Below are 18,591 nucleotides of genomic sequence, written 5' to 3' on the forward strand. Positions count from 1 at the left end.
GGGGGGGAGTTGACAACAGCACGATGATGATGGGGGTGTTTTCACTTCATGTATTGTGGGGGGCTGCACTAAAGGCCACCAGGGGCCCCCATGGGGCCTTGCAATGAAGAACATTGCTTGACCGTACAACGAATCAGCGAAATACAATACACAAGCTGGAGTCTGCGAGACATTAAATGCATTGAAATGTTTCATGAACACACACACATTCGGTAGTTCACTTAAATTATTATGCATACAGATTGCTAATGACAAAACAACTCCGCAACAGAAAAAAAAGGAACGGCTTCTTTTATTGAAAAGGTATTCACAAATTTACACAAGTCCCTATTCACTTTCTCCCCTTTCCACCCCGACTACTCTTGCCACCTCTGCCAAACTTACTCCCCATCTTGCCGGAGAAAGAATTCCGCCCTTTCCCAGCCTGTCCCTTCTTAGAGCTGCCACCGCCACCGCCGCCGCCTCCTCTGCCCGATCCTCCAGGACCTCTTCCCAGCACCCCTTCCTCCGCCGCCGCCGCCACCTCTCCTCCCGCCCCTCTTCTTCATTCTCTCCAGAGCCGCCTCCTTTTGCTCCTCCCGAATTTGCTTGTTCACGGCCTGAGCGAACGCGTCCACACGCATGGGGAAGACGATTAATCAACTTCTAAACAAATCGTTTGTTGACACTGCTGCTGCCACTGCGTTGGCAATGGTGCACAGACACAAATACGTCAATATCACTGTGGCCTTAAAAATAAACATAATAGGTGACATTTTGGGCAATGGCTCTTCTTCATAGCACTTCTAAACATACCTCATTTGAAAGAGCAACTCTCCTGGTTCTCGTGGGGTCCTTACACTGTATTGCGATGTCCTCTTTAGTGGGGGCGAGTTTTTACGACAGAATTTTCAAAGTTCACGATGCGACGATTATTGCTGTACTATTTTAATTGTGTTTAGCATTTTTATCATCTGGGTTTTGCGCTTTGGAGTACAAATACTGCTTAAGGTTTATATTCAACTGCTGTTCATTCCTCAAAGGCCTACCCATCAGTCTTTATATTCGTTACAACTTCACAATCTACAATGCGTACAAAGCACATGCTCTCGGAAAACGTTGACGTCATAAAACTGGCATGCCATCATTTTATCTGGAAATATAACGGCTAATATCCCATTGCTTTTCAGGACTATAAACTATTACTGTGAATGTTATTATTTTTGTAAGCAGTCCTTTAGGAGATTAAATGTTTGAAAAATTAAACGTGCCACGAATAGCCATTGCCATCGTGGAATTTCCACATCTCAGGGGCGACACGGCCGATCACGATGGTCGTCTACACCTGGCTAGGTGGACTCAGCGGAAGAGACAGCGACTCGCTATCGGAAAGGTGGAGTGTTTAATTCCTCATCGAGGGGTTGACTCGACCTATCATCCCCTCTGGGGTCATTAAAATATCTACCATTGTTTTTGTGGGAAAGTCATCAGTGGGTTGTCCCAAGGAAAAACAACCCCCGACATAGGAAAGTGGAATTTCCCCCAGTGGCTCAGGGCTGTAATCAGATGAGCATCGCCTCAACGTGCGCTTATGTTGAACTTCTTTCGCACTGTACATAGCCAACCGTGCTAATGGGAAGTGCAGGGGGGGGGGTGGAAGGGGGAAGGACCAAACTAAACACAAAGAGCAGTTCAAAAGAAATTCATTTTCAATCTATATTTTAAAGTTCACAGCTGCAGTGGCTTCATTTTAGCAGATCACCGTTACCGTTTCAACAGTCAGCGGAGGATCACAGCAGTGCGGCGAGCGAGACCGATCGCGACATCAAAGAAGCCCTGGCGGCATTACACATCACAAAGCAGCCCTCCCCTCCTCGCCTGGTGCAAAGTGCTCACCATACACATCCATCATTTGCTATACAAACACATTTTGCCAGACGACAGCAAACGCAGAGTAAACCAAAAACCACGAGCGTCATACACATTTCAGACTTTTGCCATTTCATCGATGACCAGGACGAGATCGTCCAAATCAAAACACTTGGAAACCCGATTTAATCTTGGAATGAGCTGATCCAAGTGTTAAAATCCAAGATTGCAACAGAGCTGGCTCCATGTTCTGACACAAACGCAGCATTAACCGTGTTGCCTGCTTGCAGAGTTTTCCATCGGCCCTAGACTACTCGGCCTCAAGTGACAAAATCAGATAAAATTAAGTCCCATAGGGTCATGATGGCGAAATGGCCCAAGCGCTAGCTCGTTCTCCGCTCGCTGCGGAGGTTCGAATCCCACTGCCGGCTTGGTTAACGCTGCCGGTGGTTCCGTCTATTTCAGAGTGAACGCCAATGATCCCCGTGAAGTTGTTCGCAAGAGAGGGCCTCCATCATGTGCCGGTGTCAAGGTCCAAATTAAAAAAATGAAGCCACAAATGACCCAATTGGAATATACACAGCAACCATCGTCCCCCTATTGCGAAAACATGGGCAGTACCCTCCTGAAGAAGAGTCTTGAGACTCTGCGAGAGGCTTTCCCGGGTAAGCGTTGTCATAATAATCCACCCAGCTTCCTCTAGGCGATGGTCAAGACCTACCCTGGTGATGTCCATCTTGGGCTTCTTGCTGTTCATGGCTTTCAGCAGACTCAGCTGCTGCTCCTTTTCCTTGGACAGGTCTCCAACCAATGGCGAGAACTGCACCACACGCACGCACACACACGTTATACGTACATCGTGATGAATTTTTCCAAAGAAAACAAACGTACCTGCGAGTTACTGAACTGTATTTACACGAATGTTTGTTGAACTTCTTTCGTACCATACGTAGTCAACCGTACTAATTGGAGGTGCGGGGGAAGGCCAAACTCAACACAAAAACAAGTTCTAAAGAAATTAGTTTTCAATCTAGATTGAATTGTGCATAGCTCCAGTGACTTCCTAATATTGGAAGAGCATTCCAGACGGCCACAGAAGGGCATCTGAAGTTGTGCCGAGTGAGACCGAACCAGTTGAGAAGGGCAAGACATTCTGTGCGAGTCTACGGACCTCTTCCATTTGCATTTTATTCCTCTCTTCTAAACGGTGTGACCAAGCCATCTCTGGGTCGCTTCCATAACCTTGAAGATTATTTGTAATCCATCGTTCATTGTTCGATACATTTTCCCTCTCGGTTGTAAAGAAATTATTTTTCAATCGAGATGATTTAAAAGTGCGTAGCTCCCAGTGGCTTCCGAAAATTGGAAGAGCATTCCAGAAGGCCGCAGAAGCGCATCTGAAAGCGTGCGATGCAGTGACCGTTGCAATAGCAACATAGGCCCCTACTGCGAAACCAGTCCAGTGTGAAACACAGTGCCTGCCTCCGCGACAGCCTTGCACTATTACAATGCCGCAAATGCCAAATCTACAAAGTTATTCTTCTTGTACAAAGCATCCTTTGGGAACCTAATACAACTTTTTCCTATCGACTTCGTCCAATTGCTCAACAGTTTAATCAGCCTGCTTAAACGCGAGATTTAAGGTATATATATTTTTAAGATATCATGAAACCTGACATGGGATGACCAACCAATGTTGAGCCGTTAACACTGGAGGTATTTCCATTTTTGCCGAGCTGAACACACAAAGCCACAAGGCGCGCACATTTGTGCGCAAAGCGCAGCCTTCACAGTATCAACGGTTTCCTACGCGCCATCTGGGATTGTGCATACATGCACTTATTTGCATGGCTGCTGATGTTAATGTAGAGCCACGATAACATTTTACATTGAGGTGGTGGAGCCAGGTCATTGTGTCGGAAGTAGCAAAGTGCATCGCTGTTCTGTGATGATGCCGCCCCTTCATATTTGCGAATCAGTAATAGAGTCGTTAAATGTTTCATGGTTAGTTTCTGGGTGACTAGTCACACACGGGAGAGGTTTTAATTAGCCATTTGTCCTTCATCAAGTATTCACATCTGCTGCCGTGGTTTGTGCAGCGGATATGGTTTAGGTTTGGTGCCCATAAGCTTCGCGGAAGATGGAATCCAGGGATCTTCTGATACATGCACCGCTCAGAGCCACCTTCGAATCAGAACCACTATTTATCCTGGAAAAATCCGATAAGCTACGCTGCTCTCTATCACGCATGTCCAATGTATGCAAGCACATCTCCACGTGTCCAACAATGATCGGGTTAATAATGTGCCAGCTCATGCCACGAGTAGCAGTAGTAGTAGTAAATAAACAGAGAATGCCTGAGGACACTGGAACCAGAGGGCAAGCACCCACCTTTCTCTTCTTCCCCACATTCCGGGCCTCTTTTTCTTTTGGCTGAAAAGTAACGAAACAAAACATCATCAGTCAAACAACGCCTTGGTCATCATCGCCCTTATTTCAGCACAGCACAGACATGAACTGCTGTGGGTTTCCTCCCACACGTATGAACACACTCATTCATGAAGATGGCACAAACATCCTGATTATAAGACCACAGAGCTTTGGAAATTGTTGCCGCTGGTTCTGGCTTCCTTCCCCCTGCTTTATCTATCGTTTCCCCTGCCTCCGTTAAAATCTTGCGCGCGTCATAAATTCTACAGCGTTCCAAGAGATGCAATTTGCAAGGACGGCTGCATAAAATACACCGGTATATTTAATAATCATACGCGCGATGAAAAGTGTTTAGGGATGGCCACAATAGCAAAACACGCATTTCCCTTAGACCAGGGGTCTGCAACCAAAACACAAAGTCATTTTTTTCGAATTCGGTAAAAAAAAAAATCTATATTTCAAGAGCCGCATTGCAAGTGAATACGAGATGGTGGTCCTCAAAGAGCCGCATGCGGCTCCGGTGCCGCAGGATGCCGACCCCTGCCCATGGTAAACTGGACTTTCGTGGTGAACTGGACTTCCAAGGTCAGGGGTCAGCAACCAAACTAACAAGAAGAGCCAATTGTTTTCGAATTCCAAGAGCACACTGCAGTCCTGAAAGAGCCGCATGCAGCTCCAGAGCCGCAGGTTGGCGACCCTTGCCTTAGACTCATCAGCCTAAGCCCCCCCCCATCCCCCGGCCGCCCCCACCCCCCACTCCTGGACAAATTGATTTACATCATCACTTATTTAAACAGGCAGATTCTTGATCGGTTTATACCAGTTTAACACGTAGGCTTTCGCGACCAATATTATTCATAATCAACGTTTTGGGTTAGATCACGTTATTTATAAATGTGTCATAACCCTCCACCACCCGACATGGCCAATCAGCAAAAAAAGTGTCACGTTGACAAAAGACAAATAGTTCACTGATGCTGGATGCAATTACCAGCGAAACGTCGTACTCAAAAATTGTAAATGTTGTGGTTTCACGCTTCAACACACCGGTGGGCTAAAGCAGTGAACTATTTGTCTTTTGTCAACATGACAATTTTTTTGCTGATTGGACGTGTCGGGTGGTGGAGGGTTACGACACATTTATAAATAATGCGATCTAACCCAAAAACGTCGGTTTATACCGTCCGAGGCTCATCAGGCAGTGTGTGGCCTGTTAAACAAAGGCTCCTGTTGTGAAAGGGCAAGAGCCCCCAACAGACACCGCTCGGCCTTGTCGGTGCATTACAGATACACGTACGAGATACATCGCGCACCGTTAAGGTGGATTGCGAGTTATTATCAATATGAAATAGACAACGGTCCGTGTCTCCACGTTAGACCATGACAAAAATCTAAATGTTTTAGCGCGAACATTTCACAATGTTCATCCACGACCGCAATTCGGCTTACCAGTTTGTTCTGAAACTTGCCGACGGAGGCCGTTGCCCTCTTGGCCACGTAGATGGCTTTCCCGAGCTGCAGCGACAAGCACAGACACAAGAGCGGCACACGTCACGTCACCTGGAAAATTCGGGCCTGCGTTTTACTAATTCGGCGAATATGGTGGTGGTTTGTCCCCCGCACTCCTGACTGCCCCACCCCCTCCACCACCTCCTCAATCACTGCCGCCTCTCATATGTGGCCAGTGTCTAGACTAGCGGTGGCCGATCACGTCGATGATCGTGGACCCACGGGTGGATGGCAAAACATGATTCGTGGATCTCAGGACAAATCATGACAAGCGTGTGCGTAAGCAACTTTCAAAATGGCTCATGGCAAGTAAAATCCCGTAAGAAACCAGTACATTAACTTCTACCAATAGATGGCGTTAGTACTTTACGGCTATTGTATACTACAGGGTTAAATCAGGGTAATCGTTGGTCAGAGCGTTGTGGTGGATCGCGTAGTCCGTTGAAATCCACCAACATGGATGACAGCGCTCGCTCTATTGGCCTTGGCTCGTCTAAACAGACACAACCTGCGACGACACAGGGGCCGGTACACATTTGTTTGTACGCAGCTGAACACAACAGCGATGGAACCGCAGGATGGGAGAAGCATGGGTCGAGCACTGTACGCAATGTGGTCGTTTAAAGGAGACAAAGGTTTTCTCTTCTTTCATCATCATTATCAGCCACGATCAATCCACTGCTGGATGAAGGCCTCCCCCAGTAGTTGCCATCCTCTCACATTTGTGCTGTCTAACGATCGACCCAAACACCCGAAAATGTTACCATTCTCACCGCGACATTTCCTGCAAATGCGGTCACACGTTCACACGCCGTGTAAACCCACACCGCACTGTCACTGTGTTTTGGTTGTTAGCGGCAGGAATGCGTTTCCCCCCCGGCCGGTGCAATGCCAACGAGCTGCCGACCGACAACTGATTTATTAAAAAGGGTGGCCGTGCATCGCAGAGCTTGTGTGAGATGACGCGAGTTTCTCCTCCCGCGACGAACACTGAAGTGCAGATTGGGTTGTAGATATGCATGCATGCTGAACTTCTTCCGCACTGTAACGTTGGCAACCGTGGCTAATCGGAGGTGCGCGGTTAAAGAGGAGCAACTCACATCGTCGCGGCTCGGCTTCTCAGGCGGCGTGGCGCCCGCAGCAGGTGCTGCAACGCAACAAAGCACCAGACGATTATTTACATTTTACATCATCAGCAATCAACACGTAAAGGGGAGACGCTAGGGGACTAGAGGACAGAGTAAGAGGGCAGGGGAAGAAACCACAACAAGTGAAATAAGAGAACGTCACTAATACTTTCGGCAACATTTACGGTCTTGCATTATTTTTTTATGTTCAGGAACTTGAAGCTTTTCATTATTTGTCGCACAGTGCTTTAAGTATTTTACAAAGTAAACTCTCAATGCTTCACGGAGCACTGGGCAGTGTGCTCTTGACTTTTGTTCGGCCTACCCAGTGGTGGAAATGTCTCAGAACTAGATCATCCTTTCTGCAAGATCAATGACTGCTGGTGTACCACCACGTGGTGCATCTTTACCCTCAGGACACCCAGCAACATAAAACAAATTTGGCCGCACCCTGCTGATGAGGTCAATAGTCAAAACCAGTCAAAGTTTTGCCTGCTTATACAAACAGGAAAACACTGGTCTGGAAGAGCATAATTGAATCAGTTCAATTTTGGGGCAATGAGATATAGATGTCCGTAACCGATTCGTAATGCTTTTTGAGTTTGGCCACGTTATGGATCTGACCAAATTTGTGTCGTTAACACCCTCCACCACCCGACAATTACATTACCATGCGTACAAGCGTTTAACGTGGCAATTATTGTTTTTCACTCAAATGTATCAATTAATTATCCGTGTTTACTTTACTTTTCAGATGCGAACAGCGATACCCATGCAGCACCATATACATGTAATGCCAATGGCATATCCATTTTTTTTTCTCTCCTTATGAGCCGTTAACATCCCAGGCACTGGGGGGAAAATGCCTCATCCTCCTCACAGTTCCTTCCAATATTCGTGACCTTTTGCGACCTCCAATATCGAAACGGAGTCTTTGTTAGCATCAACTATGCCATGGTGGCGAGACGTAAAACTACATTCCCTGGAATAGAGAAGGTCGTAGGTTCGTCCCTGACCATGACGCTTGTATATTTGGAGTTTCCATGTTCTCCCCGTGGCCGGAAAGATTTTTCTCCGGGTCCTCTGGTTTTTCCTTCCACATTTAGAAACATTCGTTTAGAGTTTTTGGCTGCTATAAATATCCACATGATAAGCCACTTTCATTGATCTATCATTTGTGGCCAGGTTGCTGCTGAAAAGGAGCTATATATAGTTCTGTGGGCCTTTCCTGATAAAATAAAAAAAAGTTTAGCTTTATAGTTTAGTTTCAACTCCGTCCCCGAAACGCGTGTGCGTCGACACGGGAGGCGGACGCGTCTGCGACGGCAAGCTGCCACACACAGGCGTCATCGGCGCGCGAGCAGGCGACTCACCACTCCTCTTTTGCCCGCGGGCGATGTTGCGGAGACGGTTCAGCTCGTTTTTGGCCACGCGCTCCTTCTTGGCGGTGATTCTCTTCGCGAACTGATCCTCATTGGGGTCTGGGAGAGGAGGCGCGGCAAACACACAAGCTCACAACCAACACAAGCATCCCTCGCTCGCCCCGTTGTCACGTTCACCTACACGTTTTACGCGCATCTCAGAGTCAAGATGAGCGCTGTAATACAATAAAAATCGTACATCCGACAAAATCACCAATCAGAGATTTGCCCATATACGGAAGTGGGCGTGGCATTGGCCGTAAGGGGCGTGTATTTGCCCATATATGGTATTGTGATCATTTTTCGAGATTGAGTATCGATTCCACTCAATCACAATTTGTGGGTTAATAGCTGTGTCGATTCAATGGCAATCAATCCATGGTTCAAGTCATGTGACACACCCCCTTCATTTGATTGGCTAATATCAGCAAGGATTCATATTCTTAGGGTTTTTTCGGTAAAGTCACGTAGGTAAAGAATTAAAAGAAATAAAAGTAAAATAAGAATAAAATAAAAATCCACCTGAAGACGGAAGTTTGTGTTGCCTCCGCAACGTCGTGATTTTTATTTTATTCTTATTTTACTTTTATAAATTTTAATTCTTTACCTTCGTGACTTTACCGAAAAAACCTAAGAATATCATATCAGCAAGATTTGTGATTCCGTCGCAGTCCGCTTTTATTGTATCACAGCGCCCTTGAACTCGTGTGGACTGACATACCATGTGCCAGATATTTTTGGGTGCACAATACAGTACATCCTCGTTATTCATGAACTTGCCATCCGTGATTTTGGCTACCCACGAACCGCATCTGGTACTCTACACGACTGCATCGAGAGAGAGAATATGATGAGATACAAAGTGATGAGACAAAGTGATGAGAGAATGTGATGCAAGAAAGTGATGAGATAGTTTTCATGTATTTAATAGTTTATTTAGAAAGTTATCTATAGAAAATAATTTAAAAGAGGTTTTTGAAGGCCAATATCATTATCCGCAAAATGTTCTATTCACGTGCATCTCCGGAACGTATCCCTCGCGCATACCAAGGGAATTCCGTAAATGTGTCAAAAAATTCCCTGGGAGCGGAGCCAACAATGAGCATTCCCGGGGCATTCCCAGTCAACCAATGCGTAGGGACCGGCCGTGTGACCACCATGCCCCTGTCTTGTGGCTCCTGGCCGTACGAAGACTTAGAAGTGTGGCTCGCAGGATCGGCAACATTGGCCGGCCCTGCACACGGGGGGTGCAAGGAGATGCTGCTGACCACTCACCGACGTGATCCGGCACCTCGATGAGCCAGTCCTTTGTGTTGTCGTTGGCGCGTTTATAACCCCAGCGTGGCCGCCACTCCTACACACACACAGCACGGAACACCCGCCACACCCTGCTAGTTTAGACCAAAATATGAACCCGTAAAAGCAAAGTTTTTCACTATAAATCCTTTATATGCGTGGCATCGGTTTTATTTTATTATTCATTTCTGTTTTTCTTGAGTAAGAGTTTCATTTTTATCACATTGGTATTTTACATAAAATATGAAATTTTTTTTTTCCTAAAAAGTCGAAAATTTTTGGGAAAAAATTTCACGAAAATAAATTGTCACACACAACGAGTCTGTGTGCAAAATGTCAGCTCGATTGGATCACGGGAAGTGGGTTAACAAACGACCGAAAGATTTGCACGGTCCTAAGCGCGCAAGTAAGCAAGCAAGTGAACTTAATATAAAGGATTTAAAAAGACCGCTGAAGCAGGTGCTGTTCGGCGGGACCTATTAAGGCCAGCATCACACCTGATGTTAAACGACGTTACCAATGCATACGCCGAGCCGATCATGACACTGACCACCCTTGCCGAGGCAGCCCTGAGATCTGTTGGGGGCTGCCTTCGTCACGCGCTGGTTGTCCCTGGGGCTCGCGGTTGGTTGTTGTTGTCGTTACCGAGCCCAAGTTGCTTCATACCTTGCTTCTCTCCCATATCCCCCTGCATGGCTGCTGTATATCTGGAGTTTGCGTGTCTCTCTCCCCGTGGTGGCGCGGATTTTTCTCCGGGTCCTCCGGTTTTTCCCTCCACATTTATAAACATGCGTCCAAGAGTATTTGGCTGCTAAAATATCCACGTGATTAGCCACCTTATTGAGCTATCATTTGTTGCAAGGTCGCTTCTGAAAAACATCTGTATAGCTCAGTGGGCCATACCTGCTATAAGTTCAGTAAAGTAAAACCTTGGATTGCGAGTAACTTGGTCTGTGAGTGTTTTGCAAGACGAGCAAATTTTTTAAATAAATATTAATTTGATAAACGAGCGAGGTCTTGCAATACGAGCAGTACGTGTATACGCTTTGTCTGCCGAGCGTCACGTGATCACAACTGATACACGAGTGCTTTGGATTACAAACACGTTTTCGGAACGAATTATGCACGCAATCCAAGGTTTTACTGTAGCTAGTAGTTTCATGAAAATGTTATTGTCAGCGGCATAAAACGACTACATAGTTGAGGCCAAACATAATTAATGATTGATAATCGTTTGAAGGAATACTCGTACCTTCTTCTCCTCATCCCACACGCGCCGGCTCTTCTTTCTGTTCTTGATTCCCTTCAAGCTGGCGAACTCTTCCCAGCGCGTAGCCGGACGAGCCTTGGGGATCTAAGGGGCACATAGCACAGCGATCAAGTTTAGCTAGTGTTGACGATACCGTATTTCTCTTGATTACAAGATGCTCCGGAAATTAAAATGGACCCCAAACGTGTGCCCAGTGTCAATAAAGTTATACAGAACTAACAAAGATCTCACATATAGCCTTAACAGAATGTGCTGTTAGCGAGCACCTATGAAGCCCTGTACGGTACATAAGGAGGTGGGGGTGGCCAGCACCACGCCCAACCACCTTTGTCTCCCTAGTGGTGATGTTTACACACCACATCAGGTACTCATTTGAGGCTGAGTCGACCTAGGGGAGGCCCAGGACCAGTACAGATAATCGTCACTGGTGTTGGCCGTGGGTGGGACTCAAACTCGGGTCGCAGGGTTTGTAACGTAGTGCACTAACCGTTACACTACTGCTCCCTCAACTAATCACACACACACACACACGTATCAGATTATAAAACGAAACCCAAAACTTTTGCGGGGGAGAAAAAGTTCCTCTTAAGATCTGGAAGATATGGTAAACCGTTGCTAGGAACTACGCAGGATGGAGATAACGCCACTGGCATCTACATGATGCCTCAATGATCGACGAGGTCCCGGAACACGAGAGGAGATGGGCACAATGATGCCGAGAATAATGGTGAAATTGACATCACACCCACCGGCCTCTCCCTGGGCACAGGCGTCGTTGGGCTTGGAAGCTGCAGACAGTGGGAAGGGGTGGGAAGAGAAGAGCGTCGACAACAATTAGCCGTGATGAACAAAGACACGTGCAGGAGGCTACGCTGCAGGAGGCTACGCTGCACGTGGCTTGGAATACAACACTCTGGAGGCAGCAAGGGTAGGTGGATCGCACACAAACCCCTGAAACTCCCTCGTGATCCGTGGGTGTCGAAGGTCACCATACCTCCTGGCTCGTCACGGGTATGGTGGTTACAGACAGTGGTTAACTTTTTATGCGGATGCCATCTGTGTAGGAACTGAGGGTTATGGCTGCAAAGTTTGGTCGTACATGTTATGTATATCGTTTATTGTTAAATTTGAATCACAGTTCCAATGATCACTGTTACGTTGTTTTTATAGCTTTATTTTGGCGATTTCGAAAACTTTTTGGTTTAGCCATGTTTGTTTATTGTTGTACAGAGTTAGACTGATAACTTTAATCTAAATTGTGTTATGGTTGTTATTGTTTGACTTGCATCCCACTGAAATTTTTGCACACAGCATTGATATACGGTGCTTTTTCTGGAAGACTTTGCTGTTTTTTCCTGGATTTTTCTGTTGCGCGTAGTCACTTTAGGATGTTTCTTGTTTTTGTTTGTTGCGGTTGCACCCGAGTCAAGAGCCGAATGGCTCACAGGGTTATACCTAAAAGATAAACTGAACTGAACCGCTCTGCATGCATGGCTTTACTTCAGATGTGCAAGTTTCCGCTCTAATGTACAGTCGATCATCGATTATCCGGCAGCTTCGGGGGGGGAACATGGAGCCAGATTTTCAATAACGCCGGATAATCACTCCACCACCATTATTGAAATTAGATTATTTTTGCACATTCCTGCATAACATTAGGTGTTGTGTACATGTTTTTAAAAATTGTTTATGATATGAAATTGGTATAAACACAGGCAAAATGAAATATCCAAAAGATTTACTGCACCGTACTTAACACTCCAATCTCGAAGGCTCTCCATGGGGTGATGTACCTACTATGGTGCTTCAACGACCTGACTGTTTGACACGCACTTTTCGCTGGATAGCACGTACACGGTGCCGATCGCCGGACTGGTTACAGCCTTTAGAGCGGTTTTGCCAGATCGGCCTGGGACCGCCGGATAATGTTGGAAGCCGGATAATCGCATGCCGGATAACCGATGATCAACTGGATAAACACTCATTCATGGGTTTGGCCAAATACAACCAATATAGGGCCACAGAGCTTAGATATTTGTTGGCACAGGCTTGGGAGGCCTTCCTGCATTTCTGTAGTTTCCTCCACGTTCGAATAATTCTGTCTCTGAAGAAGAAGAAAAAGTCTGCGCGTTCCAATTATAAATGATTTGCATTATCCTGGCTGGCTTGTGTGACGGTGGATAGCTGCGTGGGAGTGGAGAGACACTGGTGACACTTCATTACTCTCACATGGTCTCACATGTCCAACACAACCAGCCCAAATAGAGCGTCTACACAGCAGACCAACCTCAATTAACCCTTTCCCATTCCGAGGCTACTGCAAGTTGCAAGGTGTGTGTCCCATTAACCGCTGAATCTCGGAACGTGCAAGCGGTTCAGTGTTAATTTTATTTAGAAAGGTATAGCACTGTTTTTAAAGAAATTGTACTCACCGCAGAGAACTGTAGCGACACAACCGCACTCTGTGTTAGCTGGCACCAAACTGTGCCACAATGCCCTACCGCATGGCCTTATGGGAGCCTCGGTATTGATGAAGTCATTTTATTTACGGTTTTCCTCTGGTTCCGTTTCAAATCGGAAGAAAAACTGATGTACACGTACATCATTGGAACGGCAAAGGTTTAACTATACATCAGTTCCACATCCATTTTTAACTGTAATAAATATGCACGACAATCTCCATTGCGAAAGGACTTCACAACAGCACGTTTCATACTTCGTGCCATATATATACACGATGCACACACCGATTATGGCAAGGTGTGGTGGGGGCACAGTTGTAACGCATCACGTTGGAGGCAGGCTTAAATGGCTCGTGCAGGTACCACGGTGTGTCGCTGCGGCTCCTAAAACTCGCTGGCCTAGTTGGTGACAAGCGCTTGGGTTTGTGAACCCATCGGTGTTGAACTTCTGCCATTATTCCCGAGTTGTATTCAAGTTCTCTACGCACTCCGCTTTCCTCCCAGATTCAAAACATTGCAATAAATGATCACAACAATCCCATTATAGGATTCTCTTAAACAGTCTTGAAATTCAAATTCAACTTTCCTGATGGAAGGAAATTTATTTTTGGTCCACCGAGGCCAATTACTTTTCGAAAGCCAGCGTGAACGCAAACACAGATGCGTCGTACTGGCTACACACATTCAGGTCACATGGCCTACCTTTGCGATGATGACGTCATCAACGCGCTCTGTCGGCAATTTCCAAATCTCATTAATCAGCAGCTGTGTGTTGTCTCTTGCCAGGGCCATCAGGTAACCAGCGCTATCTTTCCTGTAAGAAAATGAAGAGGCAATAGAATTTCAAGTTTAACAATTATACGTCCACATTTTTCAAGGATAATGACAGTATTTATGACCGAGGCGAGCAAGGCACAAGGGGACAAAGATAAGCATCTGCCTCCTAGACGGTGCTTAGGGTTTCGGATATCAGAATAAGGTTTAGAGGCTGGTGTTAGGGTTTCAGGATAGCGTTTAGGTGCTGGGGTCAGAATTTCATGTTCAGGTTTTGGTTTCGGGGTTTCGGGTCTTAGGATTAGTTTTTGGGACAGCAGTCTCAGCCATTGCATGAAGGTACAGCATAGGCCTGCCCACCTAACAGTGTATCAGCCTCAGGCTAGCTCAACAGTGGGCGACCTTCATCCCAATGGTTGGAACATCCACCCTTCTTATAACAGGAGTCGGGCCATCCAGAGCCCAACTTTTGTCTACTTGCCTTTCCAACAGGTGGCAGTCAAATTTTGATTTAAAGCTTTCGTGACTGCAGGGATTCATATTTTTGGTTGTGTCGGTAAAGTCACGTAGAAGTCATTTCATAATTTCCGATGTATATGCACCATTGAACTTTTTTCGAACCGTACGAGGCCAACCGTGCTCATAAGAGGTGCGACAAATGATAGTGAAGATAACGGCAGTGATGATGATGGGGGTGGTCGTGGCGATGATGGTGACAATGAAATTCATGATCAGGCTCAAATCTGCCCGTGCCCGGCACACCACTCGCTTTGGCTGTGGCTGTTGTGGTCACGTGCCTTCTCCAGGCTACCAGCAACATGGAAAATATTCAATGGAAAATTAACACCGGTGATGACGACGGTACATTTTACGCACGGGGACGGTAACGGTTATTGTTGTTGGGGCTGAGTCGACCCCGACCGAGATTGTGAACTCAAGCTTCTCATTTGAATCTTCTCGCTTCTCCATTCACACCGGACACACACATGCGCATCATTCACATAGAGACCCAGGAACCAGCCAGTCTCCCAGCACCACCACCATCAATCACCACCTTCATCCGGATTAAGGGCGCTTTATAGATGTTAAGGATTACTTTTAGAAGACCGACGACTTGCCCTGTGCTGTAGTTTTAAACAAAAGTTGATTGTGCATCTTATAAACCCGGAAGGCGTTTGTGTGACCAAATGTGTAAACTATTGCCACCGGGCACAAAAGGTTTGGGGTGCGTCTTACTTTCCAGATGGTCTCCTAATCCAGAGAATACGGCAAACTATTTTATTTTTTTAAGAAAAAAAAATACCATGCAATTTATTTTACCAAATATATTTGTTCTCCGCTGTTTCGTTGAGTGGTGCACAAGTACAATTAACAAAATAAGCTTATCAAATTCGTCAAAGATAGCGCCCTGAAAAAAGACAATATATAATGGGCGACGTTTCGGGCAATGGCCCTTATATTTGATTGTGTTATTAAAACACCCCTACACGACGTTGAACGCATATTTACCAAAAGCTGCGCCTGGACATCGTGAGGAGGCCCTCATCCAGCAGTGGAGTGACTCAATGTTCTTGGTTCTTTCGGTAAAGTCACGTAGAAGGGAAATAATAAAATAATAAAACATAATAAAATTCTCACGACGTTTCGGCCACAACGCAAGTAGCCGTTGTGGCCGAAACGTCGTGAAAATTGTATTTTATGTTTTATTTTTATTATTTTATTATTTCCCTTCTACGTGACTTTACCGAAAGAACCAAGAAGATGAATCCCTGCAGTCACGAAAGCTTTAAATCGAAATGTGACTCAACGTTCTTCTGCACGTGCCGTGTGGGTGATCAAGGCGCGAGGGAGACACGGCAACCTTTTTAAATCCTTTATATTAAGTCCGCTTGCTTGCGTGCTTGCTTGCTTACGACCGTGCAAATCTTTCGGTCGTTTTTTAACCCACTTCCCGTGATCCAATCGAGCTGACATTTTGCACACAGACTCGTTGTGCGAGACAATTAATGTTCGTGAAAAATTTTCCCAAAATTTTACAGTTTAGGGAAAACAAATTAAATATTTAATTACCAATTGCTTAATACTGACAATCATCTGACCCATAGGTGGCAGCCATCTCAAGCCAGAGGACGAGAGGACTCGAGCCGCCACGCATATAAAGGATTTAGAGTGAAAAACTTTGCTTTTACGGGTTATACTTATTCACCTCAGGTGTCGGGAAATATTGCAAGTGCCTCAATGCACACGAACACGAGAGGGTAGGTCCTTAAAGAGCCCGCAGTCTGCTGATCCGTGCCCGTGACGCCCCATCTATCGTCAGCCATGGTCTCAAACCACCGCTAGATGAAGCCGTACCCAAGCCGCCGCCACCACCACATCTGCGATGTTCACAATCTACCCAGCGAGCATCCCCAGACGAGCTAACGCAATTCCATCGCTCCATCTCCTGAGCGGACGGGACTATCTCTCTCTCTCTCCAACGCGTTCCCGGCTGTTGGCCTGCCACTCAGCAAATTATTAATGACCATCGGTCATTCTACCATCATCATCAGCACCATCATCAGCAACAACCCCCTTTGTAAGTAGCCTCCCTGCACTCGTGTCGACTCGAGCGACTCAAGTAGCAGCAGCAGCGGAGACTGCAAACACGTGGCCACCACGTGGAGTTCGCTGCATCCCGACCACCTATAAACTCGCCACACACGCGCACACCCCACACAACCGGGGGGGAGCCGTCGCTCACCGCAACTCGGCCAGGTCGAGCGGGTTCTTGTCCACCGCCGTGAGGTTGCCCAGGTCGAACTCCACCTCGATGTCCTTGTGCACCGTGATCCGACGAAGCCGCTCGGCATCGTCTCGTTCGGCCTGAGCCAAGACGCTCTCCACGGTGGCCGCCATCGCTGATGCTGTGGGGGGTGGGAGGGGAGGGGGCATCGCGCGCGGCATCATGGGTAGCGGGTTGGGGCGCGGTGCCAGAGTAGAGGCTAAAAAAACCTCTGTGTATTGAAGCCCCGCCCCTCGCCCTCCTCCCCACTACAGGATTCAGATTGCAAACAATGATAACCAGTAAAAACTAAGTTTTTCACTCTAAATCCTTTATATGCGTGGCGGCGAGAGTCCTCTCGTCCTCTGGCTTGAGATGGCTGCCACCTATGGGTCAGATGATTGTCTGCCAGTATTAAGCAATTGGTAATTAAAAATTTAATTTGTTTTCCCTAAACAGTGTAAAATTTTGGAAAAAAAATTCACGAACATTCATTGTCTCGCACAACGAGTCTGTGTGGAAAATGTCAGCTCAATTGGATCACGGGAAGTGGGTTAAAAAACGACCGAAAGATTTGCACGGTCGTAAGCAAGCAAGCACACAAGCACGCAAGCACGCAAGCAAGCGAACTTAATATAAAGGATTTTAAAATTAGGATAAGGGGCCGATCATAAATGACGTCACGCGGTTTTGGACGATTTTTGACCCCCCCCCCCCCATCGTCACAAAAAGTCAGAACCCCCCCCCCCCTCAAATATGATGTCACAAAGCTCTGCCCTCTCCCCAAAAAATAAAACATGCTTCAAATCTTCTTGGTTCTTTCGGAAGTAATACAATAATAAAAATAAAACATAATTTTATTATGTTTTATTTTTATTATTTTATTATTTCCCTTCTACGTGACTTTACCGAAAGAACCAAGAAGATGAATCCCTGCAGTCACGAAAGCTTTAAATCAAAAAGCTTCAAATCGCTTTAAACTGTTGTCATTGTAGTGCGTATTTAATGTGGCGCTGCACTCTGATGTTGTAGGAGAAAACATTTATTAAAAAGTTGATTTAATTAAGTAGAACGTGTTGTCTATATTTACTTAAAGTTGCACATTTTGATGTGACGTCACATTTCTCAACCCCCCCCCCCTCGTCACACATCGTCACAAATGTCTGAACCCCCCCCCCCCCCAGGTGCGTGACGTCATTTATGGACGGCCCCTAATACATTATTTTATTTTTCTACCTCCGTGACTTTACCGAAAGAACCAAAGAGTATGGATTCCTGCAGTCACGAAAGCGTCAAATCAAGATAAATACTTTTTTCTGTTTTGCCAGTGTCACAAAGCATGACCAAAAATAAGATTTTGTATTTTTTTTGGCTTTCTTGGCAATAACGAAAAAAAACACAGGCGTTAAGATGTTCAAACGTCAAAGAGAAACCTTGTGTTGCTGCTCACCCCGAGCTATAAATGCCCTAATGGTGGCATTGTCTTTGTGCTGTTCGCATTTTGGCGTTCTCTGGTCTGAGACGAGGCCTTAAAGAAGGCTGTTGTCTCTGGAGCAGGCCAATCAGTTTCAAAGACAAAGCATATCTCATCAGAGCGTGTTTGTTTGCATGTTCACCATAAGTATGTGTGGGTAATGCAGACTTGATGCCTTGCAAATGATTTCTATTTGGTGTTTGAACATCGTAAAAC

General features: G+C 46.1%; 1 protein-coding gene across 1 annotated transcript; it reads right to left on the reverse strand.

Moving 5' to 3' along the window:
• Positions 1-274: 274 nt before the first annotated feature.
• Positions 275-17,050, reverse strand: RRS1 (ribosome biogenesis regulator 1 homolog). The gene is given in 12 exon segments (XM_061571260.1): positions 275-481; positions 483-599; positions 2,570-2,668; positions 4,240-4,281; positions 5,728-5,793; positions 6,888-6,934; positions 8,288-8,395; positions 9,611-9,689; positions 10,884-10,985; positions 11,651-11,689; positions 14,066-14,177; positions 16,881-17,050. Coding segments are annotated over 12 exon segments (1,116 nt in total). The 5' UTR covers positions 17,036-17,050; the 3' UTR covers positions 275-331.
• Positions 17,051-18,591: the final 1,541 nt, after the last annotated feature.

Source organism: Lethenteron reissneri, chromosome 6, assembly GCF_015708825.2.
Source record: "Lethenteron reissneri isolate LAM-NWPU_2019-01 chromosome 6, ASM1570882v1, whole genome shotgun sequence".
Lineage (NCBI taxonomy): Eukaryota > Metazoa > Chordata > Hyperoartia > Petromyzontiformes > Petromyzontidae > Lethenteron > Lethenteron reissneri.